Raw genomic sequence first — 15,720 nt, forward strand, 5'->3', positions numbered from 1 at the left:
CACTGCTTAGCTTTCCTCGAGTCTGTCTAAAAGAAGTGAACGTTCTGAGCCTTCCGTACAAATGGGAACATTCAAAACAAGGAAAGGGGGCAGGAGATAAAAGGATGAGAGAGACAGAGGGAGAGGGAGCTTTGTCGAGCACTCTGCTGTGCAAAAAAGCACAAATAATCCCAATTAAAATAATTACAGCAATTCAGCAGGGAAGGCATAATTAAGCAGAAACAAGACATTAAGTATTTCCTTCTAAATATAACTTATTTAGCATCAGCATGAATCAAATATAAAGCCTCACAACCTGGTGAGGAACCCTCTTACTGGGATGCATTATGGACCTGGGTCCTGACACTGAGAGGAACCCCACAATCAAAGCCACAGTAACAGTCCTAGAAAAACCAAATCAGTTCTAGAAGCCATGTGTTTGTGTTGAAAGACTGGGGAAAGCAAGGTTTTGTTTTTCTTCAGATGGGAGTGTAGCTACACGCCAGCTTGTTTGCAACCAGAGTGAGTGTTTCCACTGGTCTTAGGTACATCTGGGTGTGACCGTGTACTGTCGAAACTCGAGCAGGCCAGGTGTAATTGGCTGACTGTGGCTGAGCAAAAAAATATGCTAAAAAAAATAGGTGTGCTTGTACTGTCAGCCCTACCTACTGAAAGCCTGCTTCAGTTCTGTGACATCTGTCTCAACAAGTCTACATCTGGATGCATCCACTGCCTTATCATTGCATCTTAAAATGACCTACCATGTGCATCTGTAGGCATGTATCATACATACCTTTTCTTTAGCTTGACAGTATATGAGCAGAACAACAGTGATTTCTGCAAGGATTACATTACTTGACAATCATGACTTTTATCATACAGATCATAGATATGTAATGATTTCATTCTCCTTCTATGCATTCACCAAACGCAGTAACAAACCAAAAACAGGATGGGTGTTAGGGGTGGTCACATCCTAGTTGTTGGTACTTTTCCTGAGGTCAGGTTCGGCTCAGAAAAAGACAGCAGAACACATAATGCCATCATGCAGCGTGCTTTGCAGGTTGTGTGTTCCATACTCTTGCCTTTAAAACGATACCCACTGCCTCTCTGACCGGCTCTGGCCAACAGCGCGCTATCGCTGAGTTTGAGACTGGCATCCTGTGGGTGTGAGTTCGTACATCGAGCTGCTTTGCGCCGCAGAGCTCCGAAACTTCTGGCCCTCCGAGCCACCCAAGGACACGGCGTGCTCACAGCCCAGCAAGGCCGATGGAAACAAGGCGTAGTAAAAAAAAAAAAAAGGCTCGTATTTATAGCTATATCAAGCCGACTCATGGCAAAAACATTCCCATAAACCACCAGGTCCCCACTTAAAACCGCACATGCACACAAGCGTGCGGACCCATGCCGCCGCAGCGCCGAGCTTGCTCTGAGCACCCCCGCTGGCAGGAAGTGAAGCTGGCGGTGTATGAAGCCCCGTGCGAGCTGGCAGCCTTGGTTTACTTGTTTGTTTCTTTGGTGGGTTCCCCCCCCCCCTCTCCTTTCTATTAACACGCAGTCATGCCCCTTCATGTCCTGGACGCTGAGGAACCCGTAAGGGATTCCTGCACCCTCCAAAAAGGGCCTGAATTTAGGTCTCACCGACCTTCTCAGATCGTCGCTACGGAATGTTCAAACTTGACATTGAGGGAAGAACAACCGAGCAGGAGACCTGAAAGATATATACTGAATGGGCAGGGACAGTGCAAACATTCAAAAACACAGTATTAAATAATGGTGCCAAATGGTGCACTAGAAATTGCAGCAGAATATCCTATTGTTAGGGCACGAGGCAACAGATCAACAGGAATCTGTCAGGGGCATTATTAAAGTCATTGCCCTAAAATAAGCACCCGCAAAAATATTCTAGAGCTACAGTGAAGACTTAGACGTATGTATAATGAAGTTCAAGGTCCCATTTAATTGGAGCCTGAGGGCTATTTAGCGTGAATTGTGAAAAGTAAGGCAAATTGCTCACCATGCAGTTGACACTACAATGCAATGTATTTACGGTATTCAGTGCTGTCATTATCGCTGCATTCACCCAGTGAATGGGCCCTACAGCAGCAGACCAAGGTAATGGAGAGAACCACTGATGCAGGCTGCAGCAGTAAATCAATTATCAGCCCCTGCATTGATTACTCCTCCTTTCATCCGTCCCTTCCTCTCCTCGCAGTGAGGCTTCTTTAATTAGCCTGCTGGCGTCCCAGCGTCAGCTACAGCGGAGTCAGTGGGATTCCAGGGGAAACGAACAAATGATATTAAACAAAGTTTTTGCATAAAAGTGGCCATCCACAATCAAAGAGGCCACAAAACTGCCCCAGTTGGGCTCTCCGCAGAGGGGAGCTAATTAAAATCCACACATCTTTCTGTTGACTTTGAACCGCTTGACACATGTTGTTAGCGGGAGACAGCAGAGCGGCAAAGACGCAGCACGATCAGCATCTCTCTCCTATGCTGTAGTTTATCAGGTGCTAGGCTAAATGTGCTAATGTGCGTCAATCTGCAGGCAGCCATTTCTGTCCCCTTCTGGGGAAGATTTATGAATCCCCTTTGAGAATTACAGATATCCCTCTGAACTGAAAGGAGAGGCACATCTGTCCACAAAAGTGTTACTTCACCAAACTCAGTGTGGATTAAAATCAGACAATGGAGCATAAACTGGGGGAGTTTGAGGGGGGAGCATGCTGAGTAATTGGGAGGAGCATTAAGATTTTTAATTCACAGAAAACTCCCCAGGAATAAAACAAGTGGGGAATAGGCATGAGTAGGCTGTCCAAAGCATACCCAGAGGAATAGGGACCAATCAGAGACAGCATAAGGAAGGGCCAGGTTAGGCCAGGAGTATAGCTAACATAACCAAATGCTGGAATCAGTCCTTCTTTTAAAAAAAAAACACATCACAAGGACCAGCCCAATGAGATGTTTGCTAAGGGTCTCTCACTGTGAGACATGAACCAGCTAACAGAGTTGCCAACTATAAGGGAGGCACCTTGTGTGTGAACCCGTGGCACTGTGGTGCATCAGCACGCGCTGAGAGGACAGCACATGACTCCAGCGAGCCCTCCCCCCCTTCACCCCTTCACCCCTCCACCCCTCAGCCACGTGCCGTGCCAGCCTCCTCCTATTGTATCCCGGCAACAATAGCATGGTCTGTGTCAGCGGGATTACTGACCCACGGGGAACAAAGCCGCCCACCGACGCGCTGGGGGGCGAGCGGAGCTGACCTGTGCCCGACAGGGTGACCTGGGTTCAGTGGCTGGCCCTACCCTACAGAGGCGGGCTCGGCGGTCCTTCTCTGCCACGCGCGCAGAAGAGCTCAGCGCTCCCCTGACCCGGCTCCCTGCTCGGCACAGGGCCGGCTGTCTGTGCGGCTCAGCGACCTCACCAATCATCCGCAAAGCCGTGCCGTGCGGGACGGTCAAAGTCACCAAACCACAGCGACATCAGTCGTGACATCAGCCAGGGCAATGTGCGCCCCAGCCCATGCCTGCCTGATACGAAGCGAAAGCAGTTTAGCGTCGATTCGAGGGCGATCACAACATTATTACTCCCAGAAAAAAAAAAAATTCAATCTGAACGTTCATGTCGCCACTGAGCCCTTAACAACTCTTACATCTGACACACCAGAATCAAAAGTGTGCACGATTCCAAGAATCGGGTCAAGCAGAGGATTCTTGACACGGCGCCGCTCGGGAGGTTCGTACCCATGAGAATGTGCTCTGCTGGAAGCGGAGAATGGGTGACCGTTCCCCTACCTGGCTCAGTGCAGTTTTTGGCGTTTGCAGTTCTTTCTTCCCTCTCCTCTGTGTCGTTGCCAATGGGCTCCTGCAGAAGCTTCCGTACGCCCCACCTCTCGCGGCCATCAGTAGTGTGGCTGGATACGTCATAACCTGCAAGACAAGGCAAGGCACACTTAACGCGTACAGCGAGGCTCGTTCGATTCAGCTCAGCTGACCATTGGTGTGTGGGCGATCGGCGGTTAGTGACTAACCAATCACACCTGTATCAGACTACCACTTAGACGCTGTGAGTTGGAGGGAAATGAAATGAAAAGGAAAGACATGCAGATTTTCCCAGGGAGCGCAGCTAAACTCCACATCAGATGTCCCCCACAGGTGTCCATCATGCCCCTGCCTCCTCAGCCAGCCTACAGGATGCTGTATTGTCCTGCGTCATAAGATCAATCAAGAAAGTATGATTGCAAAAGCAGGTAATGCAGCCATCCATACCTCATCTGCCTATACAGAATTCTAGATTGGATCCATCACCACATGTTAGTATTAGTTAGTTAGTAATGAAGGGTTCCAGAGTCCACAACCCCACTATAAATCCCAACAAGCCATTCTATGCTTTTTTTAAACTTTTTGTGTGAAATGGACTCATCTGGAAGGGCTTCGTGGGTAAAGGACCGTGGCCCTACCTGACCATGCAAACTGTACCGATACATAGTAATCTGGTTTATGGTATTCAGAAGGATTTACAAAGCACCGAGTTTCGCTAAGTGCACCTCATAATGGCCGTCGTAAATAACCAGCGCTGACAGACGTCCTGTCAGGATCGCCAGGAGTTAATGGACGGACAAAGGAACGGATCGCGTAATGCTCTGCGCATAGAGTCGCCCCGCCTCGGTTCAGTTACCGGGTTACAGCACAGCGATGCGCTAATCGGCAGCCTCCGTGCTCTCAGGAAATCCTTCTGCTGTGCAGGGGAGGTGAGGTGTAATAAACGTGACATCACAGCGAGTGCTCCGACGGCAGGGCCTGGCCACGGCGCAGTCCCTCAAAGCGCGGCTCCTTTGGCAGCCCCTTGATTTAGGTCTCCATGTCCCGGGGCCAGGGTCCCTCTTCACGTCAGCCTCCCGCTCTCACAACAGCTTCATCTGTTTACTGCACAGCGATAACCGCCATCAATCTGTTTGCTTTCCCCCCCAAAACAGACCACTGCAACATGCTCGGCGGGGTCGCATTGATCTCCCCCTAGTCTCGAGCCTGGCTTTCTCTGGGACTCAAGAATTCAACCTTCAACCATTCCCTGTCTCTTTGTTTACGTACCCCATTGTCTGACCTCACAGGGTGGAAACTCATTAACACTGGGCTTTGTTTCCTTTTTTAGTTATTCAGTGCATTCATAATTTATACAGGGACTGTAGGGGATACACCAGATAAGCCATTTGTACTCGTCTCAAAGGCTTAGGATCTCCAAATCCCGTGGCTTTTAAATATTTATAATAGGGTAAAAACCTAAAGTTCACCAGTGTCAAAGCAATTGTGCAAATCTAAGTCCGCCATGACATTTTGCCACCTTCACACTTCCTCTTTATCCCCCAGGGTAAAATGAAGCTTTCAAGGCTGGAGCGGGCCCAGGCTGTCCTCACATGTTCCAGAGGCACGTGTCAGGCTAGCTGTCGGCGCGGGCTCTCCCACGTGCGGCAGGCATGGGGAGGGAAAATCAAAACGCATTTTTTTCTCAAGCGAGCACAGCATCGCGATTAATCACGCCTGCTCAATTGAGCGCGGACCCACTGTGGACATCCCGTGGGCTCCCAACACATTGTGTGGTAAAGGCATTACCTGTTCAATGGGTCAGAAATGAACACGGGGGAAATAAGTTACTGTGGAGATGCGGTGCACAACCACAAGGGGGGACAAGACTGGAGAAACTGGGGGGGGGGGCAGGGAAATATACACTGCCCCTACCACAATGGGTAGCTGGATGGACAGCGCATGGCGCACTGCACAGCACAAAGGGCATTATGGTCTGCTAACGCATGTGTCCTGAATAGCAAACACGTAGAATGAGACTCCTTAAAAAATGCAGACAGAGCCCTAATGCTTGTACCCCTGCTTATGTAAAACAAATATGTCATTACGTAATGGTTTCTCCTCGGAAAAAAAAAATCTAGAATTATTACATGCGTAAACAAGTATGGAGAAAAATAAAAGTCCTCATATTTAAACAAAAATGTATCCCAGTCCATTTGGAGTTGTGAATTATTGACACCAAAATCCAGTTGCAATTACAAAAGGTGAAAGTAATCAAAGCCAGCATTTCAAATAAGAGATGGTGGGGGGGGGGGGGGTGTCTTTGGATAAAAAAGTCCCACTCTTATTAAATTCAACACTCCTCTACACAACTGAGCATAACTTTAAAACAAAGCACAGAAGAATCAATGAGTTATTGATGCGTGCGACACCTTCACAGCATGCCTGAACACTTACAGCAATGAGATAAGAAAAACCAGGCTACATACAAATTTGTGTTATGAGCCTCTGGGAATGAAGTGTGTTGTTCAAGGGCACCGCATCCAGAATTTGAACCTACAACCCTGTGTCAATGATTGTAAAACAGTAACCACTACTCCACGCTGCTGCCCACTCTGGGAAGTGTGCAAAGCCTTCTGGGTACAAAACAAAACAAAACAAAAAAACTTTGATGTGTTTTTCCTGAGGTTGAACATACCCTGCATATTTTTCACACAGACAAAAAAAAACAAAGCGTTTTGTGCCAAAACATAAGAGTCTGGAGGAGGAGTCTCCGTGAAACTGGCTGTTTCAGTGAGGCACAGCATGGTCCCTGGCAGACGGTGCACTTTTTAAAGAGGCAGACACGGCACTCTACTGCGCGTGGTTGCACACGCTCGGCACACCCGCTCGGCACACCCGCGAAACCACCACTGCCGCCCCAGAAGGGCGGCGCTTGCAAGGTGAGCTTTGATTGCGGTCCACGAGAGACTACTGCGGTTACGCGGTCGGGCAAAGCAAGGGGCCTGTCCCGTCGGTCCCGCTGCACGACACGGGGGGAGTGCCACCTCAGGGGTGAGGCGGCGGTCCTTCGCAAAAGGCGACGCGGCTGGGCTATTTCGAGGGGCCCTATCGACCCGTGGTGGCGTGTGACATTGAGGAGGTGAGGAGAAACTGGAGTAGCTGCGGAAGGTCGTGCGGACACGGCTGGGCCGCGAGGCGGCAATGCACAGAACCGCCCCAGCAACAACGGGGAAACTCCGCCGCTTCCACCACATCAAGAAGCCTGACCCCATAATGTCACTGCTGCGTTATAATTAGATGCTGCATTCGTCCTCCTTGCCAGAATTAATTACGTAGTTAATCTTCATTAACAATACAGGTGTGAGGTCAGCGGTGGGGTTGGGCCTTGTATAGGTAGCTGTGGACCTGTCCTGAGAGAGGAAAAGCAGGACTGAGAAAGTCGCCATCTTCTGTTTTGGAGGATCCATTCCCTTAGCTAGTGTATTCGTTCCTCCAGTTGGAATTAAAATCAGAACTTGTAAATGTAAACTCAAAAATGTAAATTAGATATGTTCTGTATTACGTGTGAATGTAAGTCTACAAGGATAGAAACTGATCCTCCTCCTCCAGTTGATGACACAAGCCCCCCTTACCATCAGGCAGGACTTAACATTAGAATGAATAGAAAAATACAAAACCCTCAGGTTATTTATTCACACCAACAATGACAGAAAGATGTCAAGTTCTAGACTCACAGGGTATAGAAATGCTCAGTCTTTCATGTAAGAGACTGACATATCACTTAACACAGAAAAGTGTAAATTTGGTCTCCTTTTACCATGTAAAGTGTACTTTTCTGGATGTCTTAAAATGTGCTGTTTCAGTTTATGCTGTAAGTTACCAAAGATACCAAAGACTTGGTATTCATGTTGCTTGCATGTTCATATACATATATTGCATACAGACAGAGTGAGAGAGAGAGAGAGACAGAGAGAGGGAAAGAGAGAGATTATATTCCTACTTCTTCCACTGCATTTTTACACATGCTGTATATATAATGTGATGAAATAAGTGGCCTTTTTGAAGCGTGACAGCCTATAAATGGGCTCATTAGCGGATCGTCTACAAACCCTCCTCCGCGACACTCCAGCTGAGGGTCGTCAGTCTTTGAAAAGGTGGATTACTCTACATCAGTGGGAATCCCTGGGCTTGGTTAAGCAAAGTCTTCCTGCGGAGTTTTTAGCTCTTCTCCACAAGCTGCCCTCCCTTCCCAAGGGACGACCATAAAAACGAGATGCTAGACTACCATGTGACATGCCTATATCATTAACGTGATCATAATTAACAATTAACAGTGCCGTGTCAGGTTATGTATAGCAGCTAATCAAAGTTGTCTGTTTCATATTTTTTGTTTTGTTAGAGCTGGTAAAAAATAAACATTGGGATGGGTCTGAGGTGCCTCTTTCCGATTTAATTAGGCTTTGCTCTCATTGTGCCTGCTGGGATTCATAATGTGGTGACGTAAGCTCAGGGACGATGGCTTCCAATGACCTGGAGTAGGATCAGGAGGCAACCTGACCCTTCTGTCCTTTACACAGGCCCCCTGTCCGTCCTCTAACAAGCCAGGCTATTTCTCACTCTCAAGGCATGCTGGGTAAAGCACTGTAACAGCGGTGCACGGTAAACCGAACACTGCACAGGGAAACACAGAGGACATGGAGGATCTCGGCCCACTGGTCAAGTTACTAAGAAAGAACAACAGCAACCTCTCCATTGCCATCGAGAAATACAAAAACATCCCATTTAAGGACTGAAAAATATTAGAAAAGATGCTTACTCCATCTTAGTAATGATATATTTACAAAAAGAAACAGACAGAATGAAAACCTGTTAAATGCCTGTTAATTCTGAGGAGCTCTGTGTGCAATAGGTAAACGCTTAATGGACCAGTACGACAATATTGCTGACAAAGATGTTCGGGTGGATTATGGCAGATTCTACAGACAATTTTTAATAAGAAAATAATCCAGGTGGGGCAAAAACAAGAGATTTTATATCTCTGGGCTATGACCTCAATTATGCTGTCAAAGCATGAGGTGGAATACAATCAGTGCCCCCTGAGCACTAACTCAGGTGCAGTTAATGTATCCCTAATGCAGACATCAAATGCTCAATTCAATTAAAAACAGATTTGGGATTATCAGGGGGAGTATCAGCACAATAGCCCCATACACCCAGGTTTTGAATGTCATACTGTCAGAATGTTTACAGTGCCAGATTTATTACAAAACATGGTTTTTGGACATCAACAGACATTATAAAAGTGGATTCACACTGAAAAGGCGCTAAGTCAAACTTCGTAAACAGTGAACTCTCGAAATGCAATTTAGTAGCCTTTTGCAGACAGATAAAGCTCTAATTCTGAAAGGAGCTCATGTGAGCAGAGCAGATTAGAGGTTTAAGAGGCAGTCTTTTGCTGTGTATTTCATTTACTGAGCATCTTTTCAAAAAGTGGTGGAAAACTGCCGCTTTGTGCATGGGAATCATAATCTTAAAAGGAGACCTGACATGAGGAGCTCTTGCTTAACCTCCAACTACAATCAGAGTGAATGTTTCAGCACTCTCTCACACTCTGAGATCACAATTAATCTCAGCAGGCAATTAAATGGGCCTGTGTGTTCTTCCCTCTGGTTCCAAGTCTAGGCTGATTGCTTTGGAATTGTGTTGGGACTGCTTAAAGAAGGTGTCAGGCCAATCTCTTGTTCCAAAGGGCTCTGGGTATTTTCACAGATGGATTTACAAAGCTGGTCTATGTGAGGCAGCTGTATCAGACTCAGGTACAAGCACCTGTACTAATCTCAGGACACAAAGGAGCGAAGATTTGTCCTCTCAAGTCTCAGTACAGAGACTATACTGCACAGGTAGGTGGAGGATCTCCTTCAGAGCATGCGTCTCATTGGAAGGAGCCAGTAATGTCTTCATGTGCACTGCATGATAATTAAAGACCTTCCATCTTAGGTTCAGAGTGTAGCTGTCCTCCAGACAGAAAAAGCATTTCAGTAGGTATGAATTATACTGCAATAAAAGATGTTTCTGTTGATGAGGGTATACAGGTACAGTTCGATGAGGGTATACAGGTACAGTTCTTTGGACTGGAGTTCTAGGAAGGGGTGACATCTTGACGTGGGCTGAGGCTGTTGATCTACACATTGGACATCATACATAGGAACAGGAAAAAAGGAGGACATGGGGTGGTGAAGGGATGCTGCCAACAGCTCACATGAAAAGGGGGTGGGGGATGAGGTTTTTATACTTGAGGATGGGAGAGCTTTATTGTGTAGGGATTGTCTCAAAATTCACCTCCCTGCATCTTCATGTGAAACAACATGAAAGGAAAGTTTAAACCTCATTCAGAAAAAAGTACAGAATGCTATGCCCATATCAGATCATTTCCTGCCTATAGTGTAAAGTGTATTTGTCACCATATCAAGTTTAAATATGAAGGATCCCAGAGCCATCAAAGGTGCAGGCCCACGCCTGTAAGCCCCTGTGTTGGGTAATATTTTCTAGTATTAGAAATGCTTTCTATGTGACTGACCTCTAATATATTATAAAACAATATCTCAGCCAAAACAAATTAATACCAAACCTGCCTTTATTTATTGGCTGTTGGATTAGAGGAAAGGCCGTCTACGTAATTGTCTTATTTGCTGTAACCTGTGCTACATTCCTGAAAAATTACAGTCTGACACCATTTTATACATAAGCTGAAAAAAAAAGTTCAAAACATCTGCCTGTTACTCATGGTCAGGGTCAAACAATCACAGAAAGTTCACCAGGGTTTTTGGCAGAGTTGGGGGCTTGTGACGCACGCATGTTTTCCACCACCGTTTGATTTAGCTTCAAAGCACTGCGAGCTTTTTAACACGCGCTCCCAAGCACAGCGGAGCATTGTAGCACTTCACGCGCAGGATACCACCAGCACTACGTACTACTTCTCTTCCTTGCTCAAGCAGGTTACAAAGGGATCCACGCAGCATCATAAATCATACCTGTAATGCAGATGTTTGAGGCTTTCTATATTTAGCACAGATGGTATGTAGGACAGCCCTCTCCCTTGGTCTCCTTTAGCCCCTCCCCTTCCCGCCTACAAGACATAGAATAATGACCCCCATCTCCATGTCAAGGCCAGAGGAACGCTGCATACCTCCAGAACACGTGTAAAAACCTGAAGGCAGAAAACCCTACCCTTACCTCCTCCTGCACTTTGGGGAAATGAAACCCCCTAGCTGCATTGTCTTGGGCTTCTCAGAATAGTTGCTTACTATAAAAGATCTCTCTCTCTTAATTGGGTGCGGGCTAAAAGGAGGACAATGCGGGAATCTCACCTGCTTTAATTACAGAGGAGACTAATATAGCCATATTGAACAAGTGACCCTGAGTTAGCCTAAATCTACCTTGTGATTAAATACTGAACATCCCCACATATTACAAATGAATTATTGTGCCACGCTCTAAAAATGCCGTTTGTGCGTGGTATTGTGGATTTACTGCAGTTCTAAAGTGCCACGGTCATTTGTATTTTACTTATGGGAACGGCACGACTTGTATCGTTTTGTTTGAAGGAGGAAATCTGGTGACGCTGCTCACTCACAGCTACAGAGTGCCCTGGACGTGCCTCCCTGCTGTAGCTGCTGTCGCCCTGAAGGCTGGGGGCCGCAGAGTGGCTGGTCTTGACATGGACAGATGGAGCGTGAGAGCTCATTACAGCCCACACGGTTACCTAAACTCTGCACGGGAAGCCTGCAACTCTTGTGCTCAGACTGGAATTTACAAGGGAGGCTTTGACGCAGCATGAGGCGAGGGGAAATGTTTGTTTTTGCTTTTCTCCCGGAAAGCGGATTTCACTGAGGAAGAGGGGGGATCCTCACCACTCATCCCCTTCACAAAACGGCACTCGGTGTCTCTAACCTTCCTTCTGCAGGGGGCCAGTAAGCAATAACTCATGCTCACCGCAACCATATAAAAATTTCATACCTTATCGCAAATAAAGGGGCACTAATACCATTTCTTACATATCTTTGAACCTAATTCAAAATGAGTGTGTTTACTCATTGCATACAACCACAGGTATCTATGCCAGCAAATACTTGCTATTCGTGCCTTGTGGTTAAATTAGTAATAGTCTGGGACTACCAGGGAATGGAATCAACAGCCCTCTAATTGCAACCATGTTGGCAGTAACTGAATGATCTCAGGTGAGGAAAAACCCAACAAAGAGGGAGCTGCGGGTCCAGGCACTTGTTTAACTCATTAGTGAGCAGAACCCTCTCACCAGATCCCTGACCAATGGACACCCACTGCAGAGTCTCTCCGCCTCCTGCAAGAATCAACCGTCTCACTTCTGTTGAAGGAACATTTCTTTCGGATTAAAGAGGAAGAAGACAACTGAGTAGAGTAGATATATTCTCTTACTTTTTATTATCTAGGGAAATGAAGTACATTAGATATTATTCAATTATTTAAAATTCTAATTTCAATTCATTTTTTTTGTTGAGAAACAAAATAATTAACCATAGAAGCAAAACAGAACCATGTCCTACAATTCACTGATACTGACATGTAAACAAGTTGAATGTTAAGGTCACTGTGCTGAGAAACCATACAAACACTGCTAATGAAACAGGGTGATAATTGCTCTGATATTTCCATGTATCCCTTCATGGCATTGAATGGATTGAATGTCTGACTAATCCTATTTCTGAATAGTTAACCCAAAATCATAATCACAAATTGTGGAGAAATCAGAGAGGAACAGATGCCTCACTGACAGAATGCCACATGGCGGTGTGACCCTGCCTTGCCAACACGCAGACGGCTTAACCAAACGCACACCTGAATGCAGTCCCACCAATCTGGCCCATATGCTCAGAAACTAAAACAACATTAAACATGAATGTTGATGTACATGCCCAATACAAACATGCCCTGGACAACCAATCAGCTGGGCGAACTACAACGTGGGCGATACTGGCAAAAAGATAAATGCTAATTGACAAAGTATCTCCCCTCCCAATTAAATACATTGAGACAAAAAAGCTAAATGGAGATAAAAAAGAAACTCATGGATTATGCAGGCAAAATGTAAAAAAAAAAAAAGAGTCAAAACCCTTCCTTTTCTGACTGGAATCTTTCTGAAGAGAAATCTGCAGGAGCTCTGTGTGGGTGATGAAATCTCTTGTCAGGCAAGCTGGAGAAACCCCTGTCAGTGGGGACTGTGAGGAGCTCCTTCTATCCCACTCTCACATCATTAGGCAAGGCTCACCCCCACTTCTGCCACTCATCTTCCTAACACATGAACGTCCCTTGCCATTTCAGCCCGGGGTGCTTCCAAATAACCTGTCCTTCATCATGGTGCTTTCTCAAAACCCAGCGTTTCTTTTTTTTTTTTTTCTCCCTTACCCGAAGGAAATCCTCAGGTAGACTGTCTTGACTAGTCGGGACTTTCAACAAGCTTCATAAACTGTCTGAGTACTGTGGTGTGCAGTAGAAGAAACAGCTTCTTTAAACTTGCATCTCCTTGTTTCCGACACAGACGGCTCGTTTCTCGGGGGCTTTGCGTAAATCATGCAAAGGTCTCGTGTTGCTCTGGCGTGAAATCCCTGCATCCATTTTGCTGATTCTCGTGGCCGAATTAATAGGATGGGAGTATTGGGGGGGGGTCACATGGTCACATTCACTAGGTGAGAATGAGGCTTCTCAGGAGCTTTAACAGCCCACTCCCACAATCAGCACAGAGGGCTCCCTACAAATCTATTCTGTAATCCTGGGGTCAAAAGCGGATCTCTCTACCTCAGTAAGGCCTATTTACTTCTCAACAACATATGAAACAAGGTCTTCCCCTTGACTTGAAATCCTCAACACTGGAACAAGCAACTGAGGGGCTCCACTGGAATATTGAGTATTATTATTATGATGTGATTTTAACAACTTCAAAGCAGCCTTCTTCTTATTGTTTGTTCAAACCATTCCAGAGACCTAGACTGTGCCCAGCTTCTGCCTGTCAGTTGACTGCCTACTTAATAAATTTCGCTCCAAGCATGTCTTGTGAAGCTTAACCTAGCCTTGAAATTAGTTTTTCTTCCCTAAAATCATTACACAAAAATGTGTAAACCCTTTCCTATTAACACTGTCATGCTGTGTGTATAGTAACTACGACTAAAAGCTCTTAAAGCAGGTACCGTCTGAATTCCGATCTGTAAATAGTAATGATAGGTAACGCAAACAATAAAAAATATATTATCATTAAAAAAATTATGAGCACACAGTAATCATACCAGCGGCAGAACAACGTCAGCCAAACAGTGCCTTGACTTACCCCTTCAGTGGGAGCTTGGAGTTACTAATGTAAGTACACGTATCACAGCGTGCTGCAGCCTTCACATCATTCAATAGGACTGCTACACACAGTACAAGACACTCGTCTATGACCCACCGGCGACAAATAGGATAACAACTTCTAAAGTTTTCGACTGCACCATTTAATCCATTTTGATTGACAAGTCATGTACCCCTTTAACTCAAGGGATTCCGCTTTACAAAATATCAGAAACCAATTATAAAATGGCATATGTTTATGGTAAAGCAAATAATAATTAGAAAGTAGTATCCTCATAAATTGTCTACTATAATGAACTGATCCGATTTAAAGACTTGACCGCAACTCTAAGTACTGTTACTGTTAATGTGATACTGAGAGGAAACGGCTCATTTGGCATGTTTTTTTTCCCCCACAAAACAAATACAATACATCACAACATGGACTCATGAGAGGGTGATGTCACACGCACGTTTGCGGCATGAAACCAAAACATACCCTCGCTGATGAATTTCGCAACTAAATGCTGAGCTCACAGAATCAGGGCCACTAAATGCAGACGCGCAGAACCTAACATACAGTTCACAGAATGGGGGGCTACGCTGAATACACACACCGCCAAAGATATAAAAGTTCGCTTTTCAGTCGATGCAGATCGATGTATATTAGATCAATTAGAAAATGCCCCCATATTTGTATCGCGAAATATTCTTAAATTACCCCCGGCCCCTAGCAACTAGTCCTGCCAAATCGCATGGACACGAGGAGACTTCAACTGGAACGAAAAGCTCACCTGAATCTTTAGCCAGAAAAGAAAGCCCCGACACGACCAACAGCAAAAATCCCATGAAGCACATCTGGATCAAAAGCAACTCCTTTCGCCTTTTCCTCCTCCCTCTAATTTTCTTCTGGGTTAGCATCACTTGCAGCGGCCGACTCCGAGCTCGGACAGCGGGAAACATCCTGCCGGCGACTGCCCCATCCATATACATCTCCGAGCGGGATAACAATCTTTGCAGAAAAATGGGCAGCGAGAAAGTAGAGGTGGTTTGCGGGAGAGGGTAAAGACGGATAGGAAAAGTTTTTAAACCGAAAAGGTGGAATGCCGTCGCCGTAAATACCTAAGGTACCGATTTCTTTGCGCTTGTTTGTATAGGTGTTTCCTTCCTATATCATTTAAATGTTAATATTGTGCAATAATGATGTGGGCGGAAGGAGAGCCCCATGGATGCGTCAGGTTGGTGCCAACTCTTGCGCGGCACGATTTGCTGTGAGGTTCTGGATGTTGTACTGAGAAACCGAGAGAGAGAGAGAGAGAGAGAGAGAAAGCGAGAGCGAGTATGGGAGAGGGAGTGAAAGACGTATACAAATTGATACAGTGCAGCTGTTTGATGGTGAAACAGCTCTTGAGAGAGGAGAGTAGGGGAGTCATTTTGTAACGCGGAAATACACGCCTATCACTGCCCTCTTCTGGAAAAAAATAACATTCAGCTGAGATGCAGACATCTGCAGGGTTTTGCAGAATTACTTAATCTGGTTCAAAAACATGAATATACCATTCGAACTAGACTTCCTACT

The 15,720-nt window shown here is 45.8% G+C and overlaps 1 protein-coding gene across 1 annotated transcript in view; it reads right to left on the minus strand.

Annotated features, from left to right (window-relative positions):
• Window positions 1-15,470, minus strand: part of LOC118777426 (sodium/potassium/calcium exchanger 3-like) — a 67,968-nt gene extending 52,498 nt beyond the window's left edge. Inside the window, exons 1-2 of the mRNA XM_036528313.1 lie at window positions 14,936-15,470; window positions 3,777-3,911 (exon numbers count right to left, since the gene is read on the minus strand). Coding sequence (XP_036384206.1) covers window positions 3,777-3,911; window positions 14,936-15,134 — 334 coding nt within the window. The 5' untranslated portion in view covers window positions 15,135-15,470. The remainder of the gene's footprint in view (window positions 1-3,776; window positions 3,912-14,935) is intronic.
• Between the last annotated feature and the right edge of the window lie 250 nt (window positions 15,471-15,720).

Source organism: Megalops cyprinoides, chromosome 1 (assembly GCF_013368585.1).
Source record: "Megalops cyprinoides isolate fMegCyp1 chromosome 1, fMegCyp1.pri, whole genome shotgun sequence".
NCBI lineage: Eukaryota > Metazoa > Chordata > Actinopteri > Elopiformes > Megalopidae > Megalops > Megalops cyprinoides.